At 47.2% G+C, this 18892-nt stretch overlaps 1 protein-coding gene across 3 annotated transcripts in view; it reads right to left on the bottom strand.

Moving 5' to 3' along the window:
* Nucleotides 1–18892, bottom strand: part of CHID1 (chitinase domain containing 1) — a 540982-nt gene that overhangs the window by 269220 nt on the left and 252870 nt on the right. For all 3 annotated transcript variants that reach the window (XM_073554356.1, XM_073554355.1, XM_073554354.1), the window contains exon 10: nt 7147–7302. In XM_073554356.1, coding sequence (XP_073410457.1) covers nt 7147–7302 — 156 coding nt within the window. The remainder of the gene's footprint in view (nt 1–7146; nt 7303–18892) is intronic.

The raw sequence follows: 18892 nt of genomic DNA, 5'->3' as shown, positions 1-18892 counted from the left end.
ACCAGCCTTTTTTAAAAAATCCAACCCTTCCTCCGGAGATCGAATGACAATCAGCTTGGAGGCGAATTTCACAAGCAGCGCAGAAGACTGTGACCAGTTATAGCTAATACCAGCACATTGGAGATCTTTAGTAATCTGGCAGAATGAGTTCCGTTTTAACACTGTGTTTCTAGATAGGTCCTTAAAAACATGAGGTTCATGAGGTTCTTGTATGGCGATGAGAGGAAAGCAGACTCCTTAGAAACACCCAGAAGGGCATTTCTTACCCAATTGGGGTAGAAAGAAACAATTACATCACTGGTTAAATTAGACGGCAGAGAGGGGGGTCTTTGAATCCTGAAAGTTTTTTCAATTAAATTCTTCCCCTTGGCATCTGGAAAGAGATGACATACCATAGTCGAGATATAATCTTTCAGTTGTGATGAACGAATTGAATTGGGGACACCTCTGACCTTCACATTGTTTTTCCTTTTTAGGTCTTCATAATTAAACACAGAGTTTCTGAAAGAAGTGATTTCCCTCTGAATATTTACCAGAGAATTCGAGATTTCATAAAGGTCCAGAACACCTCTAGAGCACGTTGCTTCTTGATTTACTATAGAAGATTTCATTTCTTGAAAAGAATATTTGTGTAAATTATCAGGAATAGTATCATTGTTACCAGTCATTGCTAAATATATCTTTAAAAAGCCTCTTGATCATTTTCTCTGATGCTTTAACTTTATCGGTAGATTGAGGGACTATTTCTATATGCTTAAATACAAATGATGATGCTAAATGATCCCCGTTTTTGGTAGATTTCCACCAAGTGTCCAACGATTTCAAAAAGACTCCATATATTTTAACCAAAAAGCTTTCAGTAGGATATTCGTCTGAGGCTTGGATATCATCTAGTGACAATATATTTACAGTAGGTGCTGCAGAAGCCACACAGTAGAGGACCTCCAATAATAAGGCATATGACGAGAGCTGTCCAGACTAGACCCCCAACTACTTTATAGGGAGGAAGATGGCTCCAAGGTTAATCCTCACTGCATAGAAATCCTTCAACAATGATCTCTACAGAACAAAATAAAGAAGCCCCCGATGTCACAAGATAGTGGCACTGCTCCATACATCACACAGGTCGCCCTTCTGTCTCCATTAACAAGTACCGTAATATAAAGGACATGCAAACAGTGTTACTAAGCAAGGAGTGACAGAACTAATGAGCACATAGACCGTGTCACCTTGCATGCTTGATGCTGTGCTGCTGTTCTCCGATGCCAAAATGTACCACCTCCCAGAGAAAGTCCAATCCATTAAAGTCACTGAAGTGGAACTGTCCCGTGGATCTCCTAACATTAAATGAGAATTTATGTTCTGAACATAAGGTAACCTAATTACTTCGCCATTGCAATATACGGTCTTACCAGGGGGGAAAAAAGATTACATAAAGAATTATATGCTATTTTAAGCTACTTGCAGGTTGGATGCTCTTGGTATAAGGAAGATCAGATTTGAAGATGTGCACTCGTTTGTATCCTACAGACATCTCGAGTCCCAGTCCTGGTATTCTGCTGTGTGTGACGTGCATCACACTTACTTTAGGGCTGCAGGCCTCTTCTTCTTCTGGGTCGAGGAATCCCTCTTCTGGAACCAGGGCAGCAAATAATCCAGGAGACAAGAGGTTCATAAAACCAACCAAACGATTACTTGGTGAATAGGAGTATTTCCAGGCATATATAGAGGATCAGGCCCAATGGGTTGTCATTTTTCTCCACATGTACTGGATACAACTTCAGCCCTGGTTCTTGGTATAGGTAGAATGTCCCTCTGGTTAACCCTGTCTCAGCTAACTGCAGCCCCACTGTGTATCATCCCTTTATCACATACATGATCAAATGCATTTAACTCTCGAGAGTGTCAGGGAGCAAATCATCAGCCCCCGCCACTGCTACACATACATACGTTACGCCACAATATAATGACATCATGGTGGCCTACTAATCAGAAGATTAATAAGAAAACACCGTATGCACTACTTAGAGAGGTGCACAAGTAGGGTCCCACACCTTGTGTAAAGTAAGAAAGAAATTTGGCACTCATTCATTCAGAAGTTGAGTGCCAAGTTTCTTTCTTACTAATCAGGTGAGGCACCAGGGATGTTGCAGCTAGTAAAAGCTTTGCAGTGTCCTGGTTTAGCAGTCACGGACTACCAAAGTGGCAGGTGGACCTGGGTCCTGATAATCTTTTTTGTTCTAATCTAGTAACTCTTCACAAACACAATTCTCCTTTTAAACCTGGTATTAGATGGACCCGACTGGTGCTATATTTTCAAAATCTCAGAATTATTAACTGTTATTAATGAGCTATGGGGTTGAAGTTATGCATCTGGCTGCCCAGATCACAAGCCCGTGAAAGCACAGTGCAAGTATTAGGACTTAAACCTATGGAAACATTTAGCATACATGTTGATAGGTTAACATGTACACACCATGAAAGTTCTAAAAGAACTCCCCAAAAAACGTGGTCAAAGCCTTAGACATTCTGATGCAGAATATGCTTGGACATTTTTACAGATGCTCAGCGGTGCATTGGCCTTCAGAAATGTATACCATATTTTACGCTTTATAAGACGCACCCCCAAATTTAGTGAAGAAAAAGAGAATTTTTTTATGTTAAATGAAGGTGTGTCTTATAATGCCAGTGTCCGTCTTTCAAATCATATATATGTCCCTCATCTTGGTATCTATATAACCCCCATCCTGGCACATGGCCCCCCCTGTGCTTCTGGTACATTGGCACATTGCCCCCTTGTGCTGGCACATAGCCCCCCATCCCATCCTGGATATGCCCCCCTGCTGGCACTCACATGGCCCCCTCTCTCTATATGCCCCCTGCTGGCATGCACACGGCCCCCTTGTCCCTATATTCCCCCCTGCTGGCATTTAGACGGGCCCCCCATTCCTATATTCCACCCTGCTGGCATTCAGATGGCCCCCCTCTCTCTATATGCCCCCCTGATGGCATGTAAACGGGCCCCCCGTCCCTATATTCCCCCCTGCTAGCATTCACACGTGCCCCCCATCCCTATATACCCCCCTGCTAGCATTCACACAGCCCCCCCCCCGTGCCTATATTCCCCCCTGCTGGCACTCACATGGCCCCCCTCTCTCTATATTCCCACCTGCTGGCAAGCACATGATAAAATAACAAACACTTAACTCACCTTCCGATGATGGCTCTGTGCTCCCAGCTCCCCGTGGCTTTTCCTGTGTCTGTGCCAACATCCTCCTCCTGCGAGGGTGCGCGCAGGAGCTGCTCATTCAGGCACTTCATCGAAGCTTCAGGACCTTCCCTCAGGACTTTATGCGTTGTCCCAGGCCAAGTGTATAGCTCGAGAAGAGTAGGGATCCTAGAACAGAACCTTAGGGGACTCCAACAGAGAGAAGGTGGGATGAGGCGGTAGTGTGGGAGTGGGAGACGCTGAATGTGCGGTTGGAAAGGTATGTAAGATCCAGAATAGGGCGAGGTCTTTGATGCCAAAGGAGAGGATCTGTAGTAGGAGGCAGTGGTCAACTGTGTCGAAAGCAGAGGACAGGTCTAGAAGGAGGAGTATAGAATATTGTCCGTTAGCTTTGTCTGCAAGTAGGTCGTTAGTAATTTTGGTCAGGGTAGTCTCAGTGGAATGATGGGGACAGAAACCAGATTGTAGACTGTCAAAGAGCAAGTTAGATGAGAGATAGGAAGAAAGTTCAGTATGGATGTGATGGTCCAGGAGTTTGGAAGTGAAAGGGAGCAGCGATATTAGGCGATAGCTGGACATAGCGGTTGGGTCGAGGGTTGGCTTTTAAAGGATAGGCGTGATTGTGGCATGTTTGAAAGCAGAAGGGAAGGTCCCAGAAGTTAGTGATAGGTTGAAGAGATGGGTTAGCGATGGGATAAGAGTGGTGGCGAGGTTGGGGAGGAGGTGGGATGGGATGGGGTCTAGTGCACAAATAGTAAGGTGTGATTGGAGATTAGACAATTAAGCTCCCCTTCAGTGACGTTGGAAAGGGAGGTTATGGGGTTTGGGCATTGGTCTGGTATACAAAGGGGTCTGGAGTCACTGATGAAACGCGGTATGAAGCTACTGATGACACATGGTCTGGAGTTACTGGAACGTCGTCTGGCGTTACTGATGATAAATGGTCTGGAGCTACTAATGAAATGCTGATTTGGACTACTAAGGACATTGTTATTAACTACAGTGGGAGACGTATAATGTAGAGGTGGCACTATCGTGTTTCCCTTTAAAACATATCTTGAGTTATCTCATACGAGTAGACATGGATGCCATATGGCAACGTTTACTTATGTCCTTGCTAATGTATGTCTAATGTCAAATGAAAAGCTGCGGCAGCTGCAGGAATTCACTTTTGGGGATAGTTGGAAATGTTCTTTTGACTGTATTAATGGAGAACCGTGTCATTTGTATAGCCTAAATATAGCAATATTTTAGAGACCTGTGTCCAGGGAAATCCTGTCATAACCAGAGGCTTGTTACCAGCCTCAGGCCAATATATACAATCTGCACTACAGGATAGTAGTGGGTCAGATGCATTCATTCAACCACTGCAATAAAACTCACCAAGAAGCGATAGTTGAAATGAGTTCCTTCAGTAAGTTCAGTCTATTCCCTGAATATGTAACATAAGGTTTGACGATGATCATGAATACAATATAGAGTGTAACCTTGCAAATACATTCAGAGTTATTAGTAATCTTACAGTAATTCTTGCTGGTTCACTGGTTCCACAGAGTATTCATTAATGATTTTCATTTTGAGAAGAGTTATGTTTATAACAATTACTGTACAATAATCTGACGCATTAACTGTAGCGCTGCTATACAGGAGCTCAGCCTAGGCTCAGCTCACATTTACATTTTGACATTCCATTTGTTACATTTTTGGGAACAGACAAACTGCGCAATGACAAAAACGAATCCATTGATTGACTTGATGCAAATGGAAACAGTGGGGCCACATTGACCATCACGGGATCTCTCGGGGTTCCTGTACGTGTCAGTTTATAGAACAAAATAAAACGTTTTATTTGAGCTCTTACTTCCATTCTAAAAGTGGTGACATAATAAAACCAAGAAGAACTTCAAAATACAGTGTGGCCTTTAGCTTCTATTTGCATCAGCTATACACAGCCTCAATTTGTTAGTTTTGTTTTGAGAAAAAAAAAAGGTGATCTGTTGCACAAGTTATGCAAACAGAAACTGTGACCCCCGTAGATTACTACGGAGTTTGTTTGGATTCAATGTGTGTGTATTCTTAATAAGAATAAAAAAAGCAGAACTTTTGATTAAAAACTGACACATAAAAGAAGCTTTGTAACATAATCAATGGGACCGTCGATTTCTGCTCACATAACGGATTCCACGGATCACTTAGGCCCTGTGCACACGGTGCAGATTCTGTGCAGTTCTGCAGCAGATTTGGCCCTGCAGAACTGCAGCAGAACTGCACGTGATGCACAGTACCATTTAAGGCTATGTAAAACAAAAAAGGCTGTGCACATGCTGCAGATTTTTCTGCGCAGATTTGGAGCAGAATAAAAGAAGCAGCATGTCGCTTCTTTTGTGCGGTTTTGCTGCAGTTTTCCACCTGCTCCATTATAGAAATCTGTAGGTGGAAACTGCAGGGGAAATCCGCACAAAAACTGCACTAAATCTGCACTAAATCTGCACTAAAACTGCACTAAAACTGCAGGTAAAACGCAGGTCATTTTACCTACAGATTTAGCAAAATCTGCGCGGAAAATTCCACAGCAGAATTCGCACCGTGTGCACATAGCCTTATTAAGTTTGTCTGTAAATAAACAGACAAATGAAATCTCACAACGGAAGTGTGAACATCGCCTAAGATCTGGTGGAGGTGTCAGAGTCTGTTGCTTGTTTCTACCCACAAGCAGCAGAATTTGGAACGCAGCTTTGCTATAATATGATGACCTCATTAATCTACTGCTTGGGGCCCTTGTTGACCCTTGTTCTTCATGTACATGGGTGATATCATTGTCGAACTGGGGTGCCAAGGGCCCACCAGTAACCAACTACAGGGCCCCACTTTTCAGCTACATGCAAATTCGACATTATCTTCAATCACAAATTTGTCTAACAATGATCGGGGTAGATTGTTACATGAATAGGATGCTGCCTTTGTCTGTACATAGTGATTCAAGTATATTGTGCCAAATACTGCTCATATAAGAAGGTGGTGGCCCACCCGAGGATTCTCTTGTGGGCCAGTCCAAACCTGACCAGGGGTTCCACCGGAGGATTCTCCTGTTCTCCTGTGGGCCAGTCCAACCCTGGGTGATATAACTGGGGCAATGTTACTCATAATGAAGCAGGTAACACATGAAGTGTAGGAAAACCCCGGCCATTGCCAAAAAAGTTACATTATGAAAGAAAATACTGGACATACCGTTTATAGCCATAAAATGAGAACATACCAGATTGGAGAACTGAAATCTTACAATTCCTTGGCAAATCTAGTGAATGTTGTTTATGCGCTGGTTAACACACATTAGTGCATACTGCACAGTTATTCCTCTATATATTACCTCCGAAGTCGCCTTGAAAACTACTTTTCATTGTGGCTGTTATATTTATGACGTGTTTATAGTGAGCACTGAGGGAGCTGTTACCATTTGTGTGCAGAATGCTACAATTTATATCAGCAGTGCTGACAAATGGTAAGGTCTGCCGCACTCGCCGGCATCGGGAATATACAAAGGAGCAGTACAATCCTTCTACAACAAAGCAATTCTGAAAGTGCCAATTTTTCAAGCAGATAACGGAGGAGTTGATCTGCCCGAATTTGCTGTTTTGTGCTCGGAGCTTTGCTGATCCCTTCTGAGATACAAATACGTAAAACAATTACAGTAACAGCATCGGAGTCTTTCTCTAAGAGCAGACCGAGATGATCATTTTGCTAAACCTCTCAGAGATAGCAAAAAAAAAAAACAACAACAGCAAGCGTCAAAACATCACATCACTATAGCTATTTCTGAAACCTGAAATTTAGACATTGCAAATAAAACGAGGTGTAGAATTGGAAGGTTTTTTGCTGTAACTCACAAATGTCAGAATTGATAGAAATTTCCTTCTTACCTGCTCCCAAGAATTGGCTCACCAGATGCACCAAGGGCAGAATAGTCCATCCCATAGAAGTGCAACCCAAGGAGGATCTTCTTCCTCCATTTTGACTCGGGGTCTAAAATTTGCACACATGCCTGAACCCATGATATTGGAGAGTTGGGACCTGGCCTAGATGAAAAATACAAATTGTTACAGAGTGAAAACGTTACAAAAATATCAAAAGGTCGTAATTTTTTTTTTTTTATAAACTTATCTGTTAGTTACCTTGTACGCCCGAAAAAAGAAAACGTGTGCAAGGACAAAGAATGGTAAATAAATTACTAATGACATTTTACTAAACTTTCTTGAAATATAAATACTAAAAACAATGACACATCAATGATTCCAGGAGTACAATAACTAAAATTGGTGGGTGAGGTAACTGGTATATATCACAAGGTGCTATGCTCTATGTAAAGTGAAGCAACATACCGTAAATATATAATTAATCGATAATATCCAAATATAAATACATACAAAAATGTCTATACAAAAGTACATCCATAAATAATCATCCAACATCAAATATTAAAGACAACAATCAAATATTAGATAGAAAGAGAAAGCAGGGGTTCACCCACCAAACACCCCATGCGTGTTTCGCTATTGACCCCTGATGAAGCAATTTTGAAGCGCTCGTCAAGTGTTTGGTGGGTGACCCCCTGCTTTCTCTTTCTATATAAAAATCTAATAAACATTGAATATAATGTTGAAATAGTGAATGAATAATTCTTTTTATTACTACTTTGAAACAAAAATAAAACAATGTAACAATTCTAGACAAGTCAGACCTAAGAAATGTATTATCTGGGATAATCATATAGTAAGTGACACCATTTTTCTTAAGGAGCTTTTCAAGTCTCCGCTTTTTTACTTTTCGGCTTACACAGTTTAATGCATATTTTATTTGCAAACTGTTCGAGCATTGACCTCAATCTAAAAAGGGAAAGGCATTGATCGCTTCTTCACATCTGAGCGACTAGCACGGCAGACATGATAGGAAAGAGGGCGAAGGTGCAGTGAGAGGTTTTACTTGTCATTCACATCACTGACGACAGAGCAAAGTAACAAGAGCAGGTGACCGCGTCCATACAGCGGTGGGTGCAGCCTGAGTGCAGCTTAATAGAACATTTTGCAGGAGCAGCTGCAGCCTCTGGACAGAGTCAGGAGTGATGAGGACATTTGAGAGTCATTTTTGCAGAGGCAAGAACATCAATAAAAAAAGACTATGACCATCTGTGCATTGCCAGGTTCATTCCTAAGGGCTTACCTAACCTGTCCATCACACACCGGATGCCCGAGCTGTCCACATAACCCGCTGTGACTTGGAATAATGAGCAGAATGTCAAGTTTAAAAAACTGAAAAATGTGAAAGAATCTGTGCAGGTTCAAGCTCAGTTGTTAAAAAGTCTTCGAAACATAGGGTTACAGGCATTTTAGACCCTTTTTTTAAGTGTGCAGCAAACTCTAAAAAGTATTATACTCACGATCCCTCTTCTAATGATAAATGGTCTCGCATCATTTTGGCCAGAACTGGATGTACAAAGATCGGCTCTGTGCATCCTGTTCTGGCCACATAGATATGCCACTGCTAGAGCTGATCATATGCAAATGCTGGCTGGAAGAGGAGCCGCGGAGGCCGGCAGGGTACCCAGGCAGCATTAGAAGAGGACCAACAGCAATAAATCAATGGGAGTATACTTTTTATTTGTATTTTTTATTTTAAGAGAGGAAGAAAACCCCTTTAGGGCATGTGCCCAAGGCGCAATATAGATGTCAGAATGCTCGCTGGGTTTTTGAAGCAGAAGAAGCTTCAGAAAAATGTCAGTAGGTGTTTTTCATGAAGTGTCTTCTGCAAGAAGTAGGGGTTAGATAAAGGGAGTACGACTACAGGATCAGACGACACAGGATGTATTTGTAGTGTTGAAACCAAAGAGAAGTAAAAGTGTGCAGAGGAGCTAACAATTAGACACTTTCAATCAAGACTATATACAAAATTGCTACCATCTTAAAGGGGTTGTCCATTATTGGACAACACCTTATTAAAAAAGTTGTCTGGTACAAATTGATAAGTTTGCAGTCACTCTGTGAGATTGTAGACTTATGAATCCCCACAGCGCGGTGTTTCAGACCCAGGAACAGAGGGTACGTACGAGTAATACATACTCCTGGCCAGTGGGCACGGCATCGCTTCCATAAACTTGTAAGGAGAAAGGCCACACCCTCTAGTTGGCCACTCCCCCTGGACGTTTGCATCACTAGACGGGGTGCGGCCTTGCTCAATACAAGTGTATAGAGAGCGAGGCCGCGCCCACTGGCTGGGGGTATGTATAACTCATACATAACCACCGATGCTGGGTAAGAAACTGACCAATCCACTCAGCACACACTGCGTGCACTGGGGGAAGTCATAAGTCTGCAGTCTCAGAGATACTGAAGACTTATTGATTTGGACCGGACAACCCTCTAGTCTCTCGAATACATTATGTGGTGTAGTGACCACTGTGTCTGCGGGGGGGCGCTGTGTGGGTGTCCCAGGACAGGCGTATAAGCATTTCCATTGTCCTGATAGGAGTAGGATGCTGAATGATCGTAATGTATCTCAAGGTGTGTGGCCTTGGGATGAAGGCTTGATTATGTGCTGATCAGCAGAGCTGATCTTTCGTGCCAATGTGTTAGGGAGAGCTACCTACAAATCCACCCAGGGGTGTGTCTAAAAACACCTATAGTAAAGTGTATATGAGTGTGTGTGAAGGACCTGTGATGAGGTCATAGCCATGTGACCCGGTGGGCGTGACCACGGACCATATAAGGTGGCCAGGGTAGGTCACATGGAGTGAATGCTTGGACCCGGTTGGTCCGTTGTGGAAAGTCCCGCTGGGAGATGGGGCTTCTCCTGCCTGACAGCACGTGAATGCTGTGAGTAATGGCTGCAAGCGTCTGACAGTTCCCAGGGGAGGGAATGAACGTCTGGAGTCTGAAGCAACCATGAGGTAACCATGATGGGGTGAGATACCTGTGAGGCTGAAGAGCCCGAGTACTGGACATTGCGTAACCTGTGTGACCACAGGGATAACAGAGGGAAGCTCTGTCATGAACGTTATGCTATGGATATGAACTTTATGTTGCTGCTGTGGGTTTATGATTAGTGTTGAGCATTCCGATACCGCAAGTATCAGGTATCGGACGATATTAGCTGTATCGGAATTCCGATACTTAGTTCCGATACTTTTTTCATATCGAATACCGGAATCGGAAGTTCCCATAATGCTAGGAGCCCGCTCGATTTCATTCAGTCAATGGGGATCCTCAGAAGTGTGGGCACATCCTGTTAGGCATGTTAACTACTGGCATGGCTGTGATTGACTGCTGAAATGATGTCATGATGCACTATAAAAAGCGCTGCAGCCGCCATTTCTGGTCACTCTGCTGTGAATTCAGTTAGGGACAGGCTGCTGTTGAAGACTGTGAGGGACAGTTAGAAATAGCGATTCCACAAAACATATAGTGCTTAACCCAGGCTACATAAACCACCACTGTAGCTTGCTTTTCCCTAGCAGCGCTGTTTTCACAGCTGTCTGCAAGGGCTGTGTGAGTGCAGACCCACGCTGTGTAGTGTGTCCTTCAGGCACGTCTGTTTGTAGGCCGCCCAGCGTGTGTCTCTGCCTCATACACATTTTTCTTTTATTGCTGCTTTTTTTTCTCCTGTATAGTGTGCTTCCATACGTATCCATATACGTTGGTTGCAAACACTAAAGGAGTGGACAGCGGAGCCTTTCAGCAGCCTTTCAGTGCTATAGCCCATTTCTCTGCACTGTTTTTGGCTGTCTGATAGGTCTCTCTGTGTGTGAGTGCAGCTCACGTTGCAGTGTGTTCTACAGCCACCGCTAGCTGTAGCCCGCTCAGCGTGCGTCACTGCCTCATACATAGTCCTTTTTTTGCAGCTAATTTAGCCAGATTTTTGCTCCTATATTAGTGTGCTTCCAACCGCATCCATTGTCATTGGTTGGTTGAAAACACTATATAGGATTAGATAGAGGAGCCTTTTTGCTGGCTTGTGCCCTTCAGGGCCAGCCAGGCTAGTATCACCCTATTTTTTGGAGCCTCATCAATTGCATTGTAGGTTAGCTTCATGCATTGTAATCGCTCCAAAAAGTTTGAGATACTATAGCTTTCAAACTTTGGTCACATCCTTTCCTCCCCCCCCCCCAAAAAAAAAAGGAAATAAAGTTCACCAAACACTCCACTTTACAGTTGTCTAGGCCACATTAGATCATATTAAAGTGTAGTACACTCTTAGCCAAATTAGTGTTTCTTATACTGGTTAGCAGGTGTTCAGGAATAAGAACACTAAGCCACCCCTTTTTTACTTTTCTGCCTATCTTTATCAGTCTACCAAGATGAAGAAGGCAGGGAGTAAGGCACGTGGTCGTGGCCGTGGAGTTTCAGCAGGGAGAGGACGGGGAGATTCAGCAGGGAGAGGACGTGGGGATTCGGTGTCTGCTGCGGCCACAAGTGACCCGGCATCCCCCACTTTTACCAGGCAACAGTCCTTCATGCGCAGCTTTGTAGGACCTCGCCGTACCCCACTGCTGCGTGACGAACAAATTGAAGCCGTTGTCGGATGGATGGCAGCTAACGCATCCACTTCAATGACTTCCGCATCCTCCCAAGGCCAGAGCACTGAAGAGCAACCATCTGTCTCTTCACCACCTGCCAAATTGCCCAGGCAGTCTGAGAGCCCTGGACAGGAGCCATCTCAATCTTTACTTCTGTTCTCAGAATCTGTTGGCTTGGAAAGAGGTGGCCAGCCAAGCAGCATTCTAGAGCGTGAAGAAGAGGGAGTATGCAGTGATGCGCAACTGCTTTGTCCCTCTGAATCTGAAGAGGCGGGTGGGCCAGTGCCTATTGTCAGCACACCTCAGTGCTCATCTGATGATGATGAGACTCAGTTGCCAATTTCTGGTGCGTACGGTGCTGGCGAGACAACCCAGGACCAGCCGGTGCTTGAAGAGGGGAGTGGAGATGATGAGGTCCTTGACCCATCATGGCGTCAGCCACAGGAAGGTGGTGGGAGCAGCTCTGAGGAAGAGATTCCCCGAACGGCCAAAAGAGGAGGGAGAGGGCGGGGGCAGACTTGGTTGCCTGTAGCCTCCACTTTGGCACCCGTGAGGAGCAATCCTCTTCCAAAACACAAAACGGGCACTCCCAGGACTTGCAGTGCGTGGTCTTTTTTTGACACAGTTGCAGATGACATTTGCTTTGTCAAATGCAAGCTGTGTCATCAGAAAGTGAAACGAGGGAAAAATGTGACCAACCTCAATACCACAAATATGTGGAAACATGTGCGTACCAAGCACGAGGTGGAGTTACACAGACACACTGAAGATGTAGGCCAACCTTCAGCAGCACCTACCACCTCTTCAGCTCATGTTGGGGCCTCTTCCTCCAGCTCACACACAGCTGGTTCGGCTTCCTCACTGGAACGCCAAGGAAGAACCACTGCCACTGTTGTCAAGAGACCCAGTGAAATTCCACCCACTGAACCACGTTCCCAGTCATCAGCACACTCCCAGGCCACTCACCAGCAATCGGTAGCACAGGCATGGGAGAAAAAGCGGCCATACTCGGCAAACCATCCCCGAGCACTGGCTCTGAATGCCGGCATTGCCAAACTACTGGCCCTTGAGATGCTGTCATTCAGGCTGGTGGAGACTGACACCTTCCGGAACTTTATGTCATTGGCAGTTCCACAATACAATGTGCCCAGCCGCTTTTATTTCAGCAGGCAAGCTGTCCCTGCCCTGCAAAAGCATGTGGAGGGAAAAATTAAAAATGCGCTACTAAATGCCGTCAGTAGCAAGGTCCACCTGACCACCGATGCGTGGACCAGTAGCCATGGACAGGGACGATACCTTTCCCTCACTGCCCATTGGGTCAATGCTGTGGAGCCGGGTACAGATCTGGAGAGTGGCTCTGTACGTATTCTGCCAACTCCAAGGATTGCAGGAATGCAGTCTGTACATATTGAGTCCTCCTCCTACTCTAGTTCCTCGGAATCAGCACTGCGTGAGCCTGTTAGGCCAGATATGAGCACAGGTGTGGCCAAACGTCAACAGGCAGTCCTTAAATTAATTTCTTTGGGGAATCGGAGCCACACAGCACAGGAGCTCTGGAATGCCATCAAGCAGGAGAGCGATGTGTGGTTTGTGCCAGCGAATCTCCAGCCAGGTTTGGTAGTGAGTGACAATGGCCGAAATCTAGTGGCAGCTCTGGGCCTAGGCAACCTCACTCACATACCATGTCTGGCACACATGCTCAATTTGGTCGTGCAGAGCTTTCTGAGGGACTATCCGGATCTTGATGCACTGCTGCACAAGGTTCGCCTAGAGTGTGCTCACTTGCGGCGTTCCAGCATGGCAAGATCGCGCATTGCATCTCTGCAACGCCGATTCCGCCTGCCAGAACATCGCATCATATGTGACCTCCCCACCAGGTGGAATTCAACGTTACATATGTTGGAGCGGTTGTGTGAGCAGCAGGCAGCAGTAATGGAGTACCAGCTGCATCAGGCGCAAACAAGTCGCACTGTGCGCCGGACACACTTCACCACCACTGAGTGGGCCACTATGAGGGACATCTGCCAAGTTTTGCGTGCCTTCGATGACTCCACGTGGATGGCCAGTGCAGATGATGCACTAATCAGCATGACTGTCCCCCTCATCTGTCTGCTTCAAAAAACCTTACAAGCACTAAGTGAGGAGGTTTTTGAAGAGGTCGAGGATGAGCAGTCAGAAATGCCATCTGCTTCTGGCAAGTCTGCGCAACGTGCTTCCACACAAAGGCCCAGGCAGGGGACACTTAGTGAGGAGGATGACGAGGAGTCAATGGAGGAGGAGGAACACATCTCTCCAGAGGAGGGAGGTACACAAGGCTCTAGTAGTCAGTGTGTACAGCGAGGGTGGGGTGATGCAGAGCAGGCAGAGATGCTGCCTCAAGCTGGGGACAGCGTTTCCGGTCCAGTTGGCAGTCTGCAGCACATGGTTGATTTCATGCTGCAGTGCTTGTTAAATGACCGACGCATCGCCAACATTCTCCACACGGCTGATTATTGGGTGTACACCCTCCTAGATCCTCGCTACCGGGACAACTTACAAAGCCTCATACCACAGTTGAACCGGGAGCGAAAAAAGCGGGAGTACCAAGAAACACTTGTGCAGGCCATCATGTTCTCCATTCCCCCCACAAGTGTTGCTGGTAATGCTTTTCAAAGCAGCCATGTGGGTAGAGGCAGTGGAGGAAGCTCTGCACAAAGAGGTAGCAGAGGCAGTGCCGCAGAACAAGGCAAGGCCAGTATGGCCCAAATGTGGAAAAGTTTTGTGGGACCGCCACAAACGGCTAGACCATCACAGACGGCTCCAGTCAGCAGGAGGCAACGTTTCCGTCAGATGGTGACAGACTACTTGTCGTGCCCTGTTAGTGTTCTCCCAGACGGCTCTTCCCCGTTCAAGTATTGGGTCTCTAAGCTGGATACATGGCCAGAGCTTAGCCAGTATGCATTGGAGGTGCTGGCTTGCCCTGCTGCCAGTGCATTATCGGAACGTGTCTTTAGTGCTGCAGGTGGTGTGGTAACAGACCGTCGCACGCGACTATCCGCCGATAATGTTGACCGGCTTACTTTTGTGAAAATGAACAAGGCCTGGATCTCACCTGAATTTGCCAGTCCTGTTCCAGAATAAATAATTGGCTGGCAACAGGATCCAGGTCTCCTGCTGTGTTCATGTTTCTATGACCTGAACTTTATTTCCTGGGCTACAGCAACGCCCGTTGTTGCTCAGAAGTGCTGTCCACACAGACAAAACACTCGCTCATGTGTAAGTGGGGTTCGGTAACGTCAGCTGATCCCCTGCTGTGTGTATGGCAAAGTGTCCTGCTCCCTCCACAGTCAAACAACCTCAGATTTACACCTGGCTCCAAGTAGGCCTCGGCCTACTACCTGATTTTCCCTGGGCTCCGACACCGCCAGTTGGTGCTCAGAAGTGCTGCCCGCACAGACAAAACACTCGCTCATGTGTAAGTGGGGTTCGGTAACGTCAGCTGATCCCCTGCTGTGTGTACGGCAAACTCTCCTGCTGCCTACAACTTCTGACTACCTCTGATTTAATATGTTCTCTGATTTGCCCTCTGTCTCCACTCTGTTTTGAGTATTTCCTCCGGCCTACAACACCGCCTATTTCTGCTCTCAAGTGCCGTCTGCACAATCCACACTTGTTCCTGTGGTACCTGGGTCCTGTAACATCTGCTCATCTCCAGAGTTGAGCAGGGCAATGTCTCCTGCTTTGTCTACATTCCCACTACTTGTAGTGGAAATGTGGACAGAGCAGGAGACATTGCCTAACTCACCTTTAGGGAGAAGCTGCTGTTACAGAACCCCAGTAACACAGGAACAAGTGTGGGTTGTGCAGACGGCATTTCAGAGCAGCAACTGGCATGGTTGGAAGCCAGAGGAAATACTCGAAACAGAGTGAAGACAGAGGCCTAATTGGAGTACGTTGACAGTTAGTAGTAGTCTAGAAACAATCGCAAACTGCCACCAAGTAGGCCTCGGCCTACTACCTGATTTTCCCTGGGCTCCGACACCGCCAGTTGGTGCTCAGAAGTGCTGTCCGCACAGACAAAACACTCACTCATGTGTAAGTGGGGTTCGGTAACGTCAGCTGATCCCCTGCTGTGTGTATGGCAAAGTGTCCTGCTCCCTCCACAGTCAAACAACCTCAGATTTACACCTGGCTCCAAGTAGGCCTCGGCTTACTACCTGATTTTCCCTGGGCTCCGACACCGCCAGTTGGTGCTCAGAAGTGCTGTCCGCACAGACAAAACACTCGCTCATGTCAAAGTGGGGTTCGGTAACGTCAGCTGATCCTTTGCTGTGTGTACGGCAAACTCTCCTGCTGCCTACAACTTCTGACTACCTCTGATTTAATATGTTCTCTGATTTGCCCTGTCTCCACTCTGTTTTGAGTATTTCCTCCGGCCTACAACACCGCCTATTTCTGCTCACAAGTGCCGTCTGCACAATCCACACTTGTTCCTGTGGTACCTGGGTCCTGTAACATCTGCTCATCTCCAGAGTTGAGCACGGCAATGTCTCCTGCTTTGTCTACATTCCCACTACTTGTAGTGGAAATGTGGACAGAGCAGGAGACATTGCCTGACTCACCTCTAGGGAGAAGCTGCTGTTACACAACCCCAGTAACACAGGAACAAGTGTGGGTTGTGCAGACGGCATTTCAGAGCAGCAACTGGCGTGGTTGGAAGCCAGAGGAAATACTCGAAACAGAGTGAAGACAGAGGCCTAATTGGAGAACGTTGACATTTAGTAGTAGTCTAGAAACAATCGCAAACTGCCACCAAGTAGGCCTCGGCCTACTACCTGATTTTCCCTGGGCTCCGACACCGCCAGTTGGTGCTCAGAAATGCTGTCCACACAGACAAAACACTCGCTCATGTGTAAGTGGGGTTCGGTAACGTCAGCTGATCCCCTGCTGTGTGTATGGCAAAGTGTCCTGCTCCCTCCACAGTCAAACAACCTCAGATTTACACCTGGCTCCAAGTAGGCCTCGGCCTACTACCTGATTTTCCCTGGGCTCCGACACCGCCAGTTGGTGCTCAGAAGTGCTGTCCGCACAGACAAAACACACTCGCTCATGTGAAAGTGGGGTTCGGTAACGTCAGCTGATCCCCTGCTGTGTGGAGGGCAAACTGCTGCTGCCTCCAAATTGTAACTACTTCAGATTTAAACATTCTCTGATTTGGCCTCTGTCTCCACTCTGTCTCTAGTATTTCCCCTGACCTCCAACACCGCCAGTTCCTGCTCACAGTTGCCGTCCACGCATTCCACACTTGTTCCTGTGTTCCTGGTGTTCTGTAACGTGAGCTGATCCCCCAATGTGTGTCCGGCACTGTCTCCTGCGCTGTCCACCTTCCCACTGCAAGCGGTGGGAATGTGGACAGAGCAGGAGACATTGGCAGACAAACATCAGGGGATCTGCTGACATTACAGAACACCAGTAACACAGGAACACGTGTGGATTGGGCAGACTGCTACTGTACGCATAAACTGGCGGTGTTGGTGGTCACGTGAAATCCTGGAAACAGAGTGGAGACAGATGCCTAATTGGAGCACGTTGACAGTCTGTTGTAGGCTACAAACAATCTAAAACTACCACCAAGTAGGCCTCGGCCTACACCATGATTGTCCCTGGGCTCCAACAACGCCAGTTGGTGCTCGGCAGTGTCTTTGGCACGGGGACTCCCTGTTGCCCAGCCTGGTTCCAGCACGCCTGCTGTTTCCGGGTAGTGTCAAGGTCACTATGCCACCAATCCGTTGTCCTCTCGTCTTGCGGCCGGGTTAGCCGACTCTACGGTGCCTGCAGTTTAGGTGACTCCTATGTGGGCTGCGGGAACTGGCACTGAAGGCTGGATCCGTAGTGCCAATGGGACATGGACCCCCTGTAGGACTGTGGGTTTCGGTAACTGCGGCCGGCTTGCGGCCTGGCTACTTTGCTTTGAATGGGTACCTTCTGCTACCCACCCGGGTTCCAGCACTGTCTGCTGGTTCTCGCCAGAGCCTTTGGCCTAGGTGCCTCCATCTCGGTATCCGAGGTCCAGCACCGTCAGCTGGTCCTTGGTAGTGCTCTCTAGCACAGGTACCTCCTGCCTAGTAACCGTGGTCCAGCACCATCAGCTGTTCCTCGGTAGTGCCATTGGCTCTTGTAGCTTTTGCTACCCATCTGGGTTCCAGCACCGTCAGCTGGTTCTCGGCAGTGTCTTTGGCACGGGTACTCCCTGTTGCCCAGCCTGTTTTCAGCACGCCTGCTGTTTCTGGGTAGTGTCAAAGTCACTATGCCACCAATCCGTTGTCCTGTCGTCTTGCGGCCGGGTTAGCCGACTCTACGGTGCCTGCAGTTTAGGTGACTCCTATGTGGGCTGCGGGAACTGGCACTGAAGGCTGGATCCGTAGTGCCAATGGGACATGGACCCCCTGTAGGACTGTGGGTTTCGGTAACTGCGGCCGGCTTGCGGCCTGGCTACTTTGCTTTGAATGGGTACCTTCTGCTACCCACCCGGGTTCCAGCACTGTCTGCTGGTTCTCGCCAGAGCCTTTGGCCTAGGTGCCTCCATCTCGGTATCCGAGGTCCAGCACCGTCAGCTGGTCCTTGGTAGTGCTTTCTAGCACAGGTACCTCCTGCCTAGTAACCGTGGTCCAGCACCGTCAGCTGTTCCTCGTTAGTGCCATTGGCTCTTGTAGCTTTTGCTACCCATCTGGGTTCCAGCACCGTCAGCTGGTTCTCGGCAGTGTCTTTGGCACGGGTACTCCCTGTTGCCCAGCCTGGTTCCAGCACGCCTGCTGTTTCTGGGTAGTGTCAAGGTCACTATGCCACCAATCCGTTGTCCTGTCGTCTTGCGGCCGGGTTAGCCGACTCTACGGTGCCTGCAGTTTAGGTGACTCCTATGTGGGCTGCGGGAACTGGCACTGAAGGCTGGATCCGTAGTGCCAATGGGACTTGGACCCCCTGTAGGACTGTGGGTTTCGGTAACTGCGGCCAGCTTGCGGCCTGGCTACTTTGCTTTGAATGGGTACCTTCTGCTACCCACCCGGGTTCCAGCACTGTCTGCTGGTTCTCGCCAGAGCCTTTGGCCTAGGTGCCTCCATCTC

Source organism: Dendrobates tinctorius, unplaced genomic scaffold, assembly GCF_039654945.1.
Source record: "Dendrobates tinctorius isolate UK_male_01 unplaced genomic scaffold, ASM3965494v1 ptg000211l, whole genome shotgun sequence".
NCBI lineage: Eukaryota > Metazoa > Chordata > Amphibia > Anura > Dendrobatidae > Dendrobates > Dendrobates tinctorius.
The sequence above is the reverse complement of the archived record's forward strand: the minus strand, read 5'-3'. Positions and strand labels throughout refer to the sequence as shown.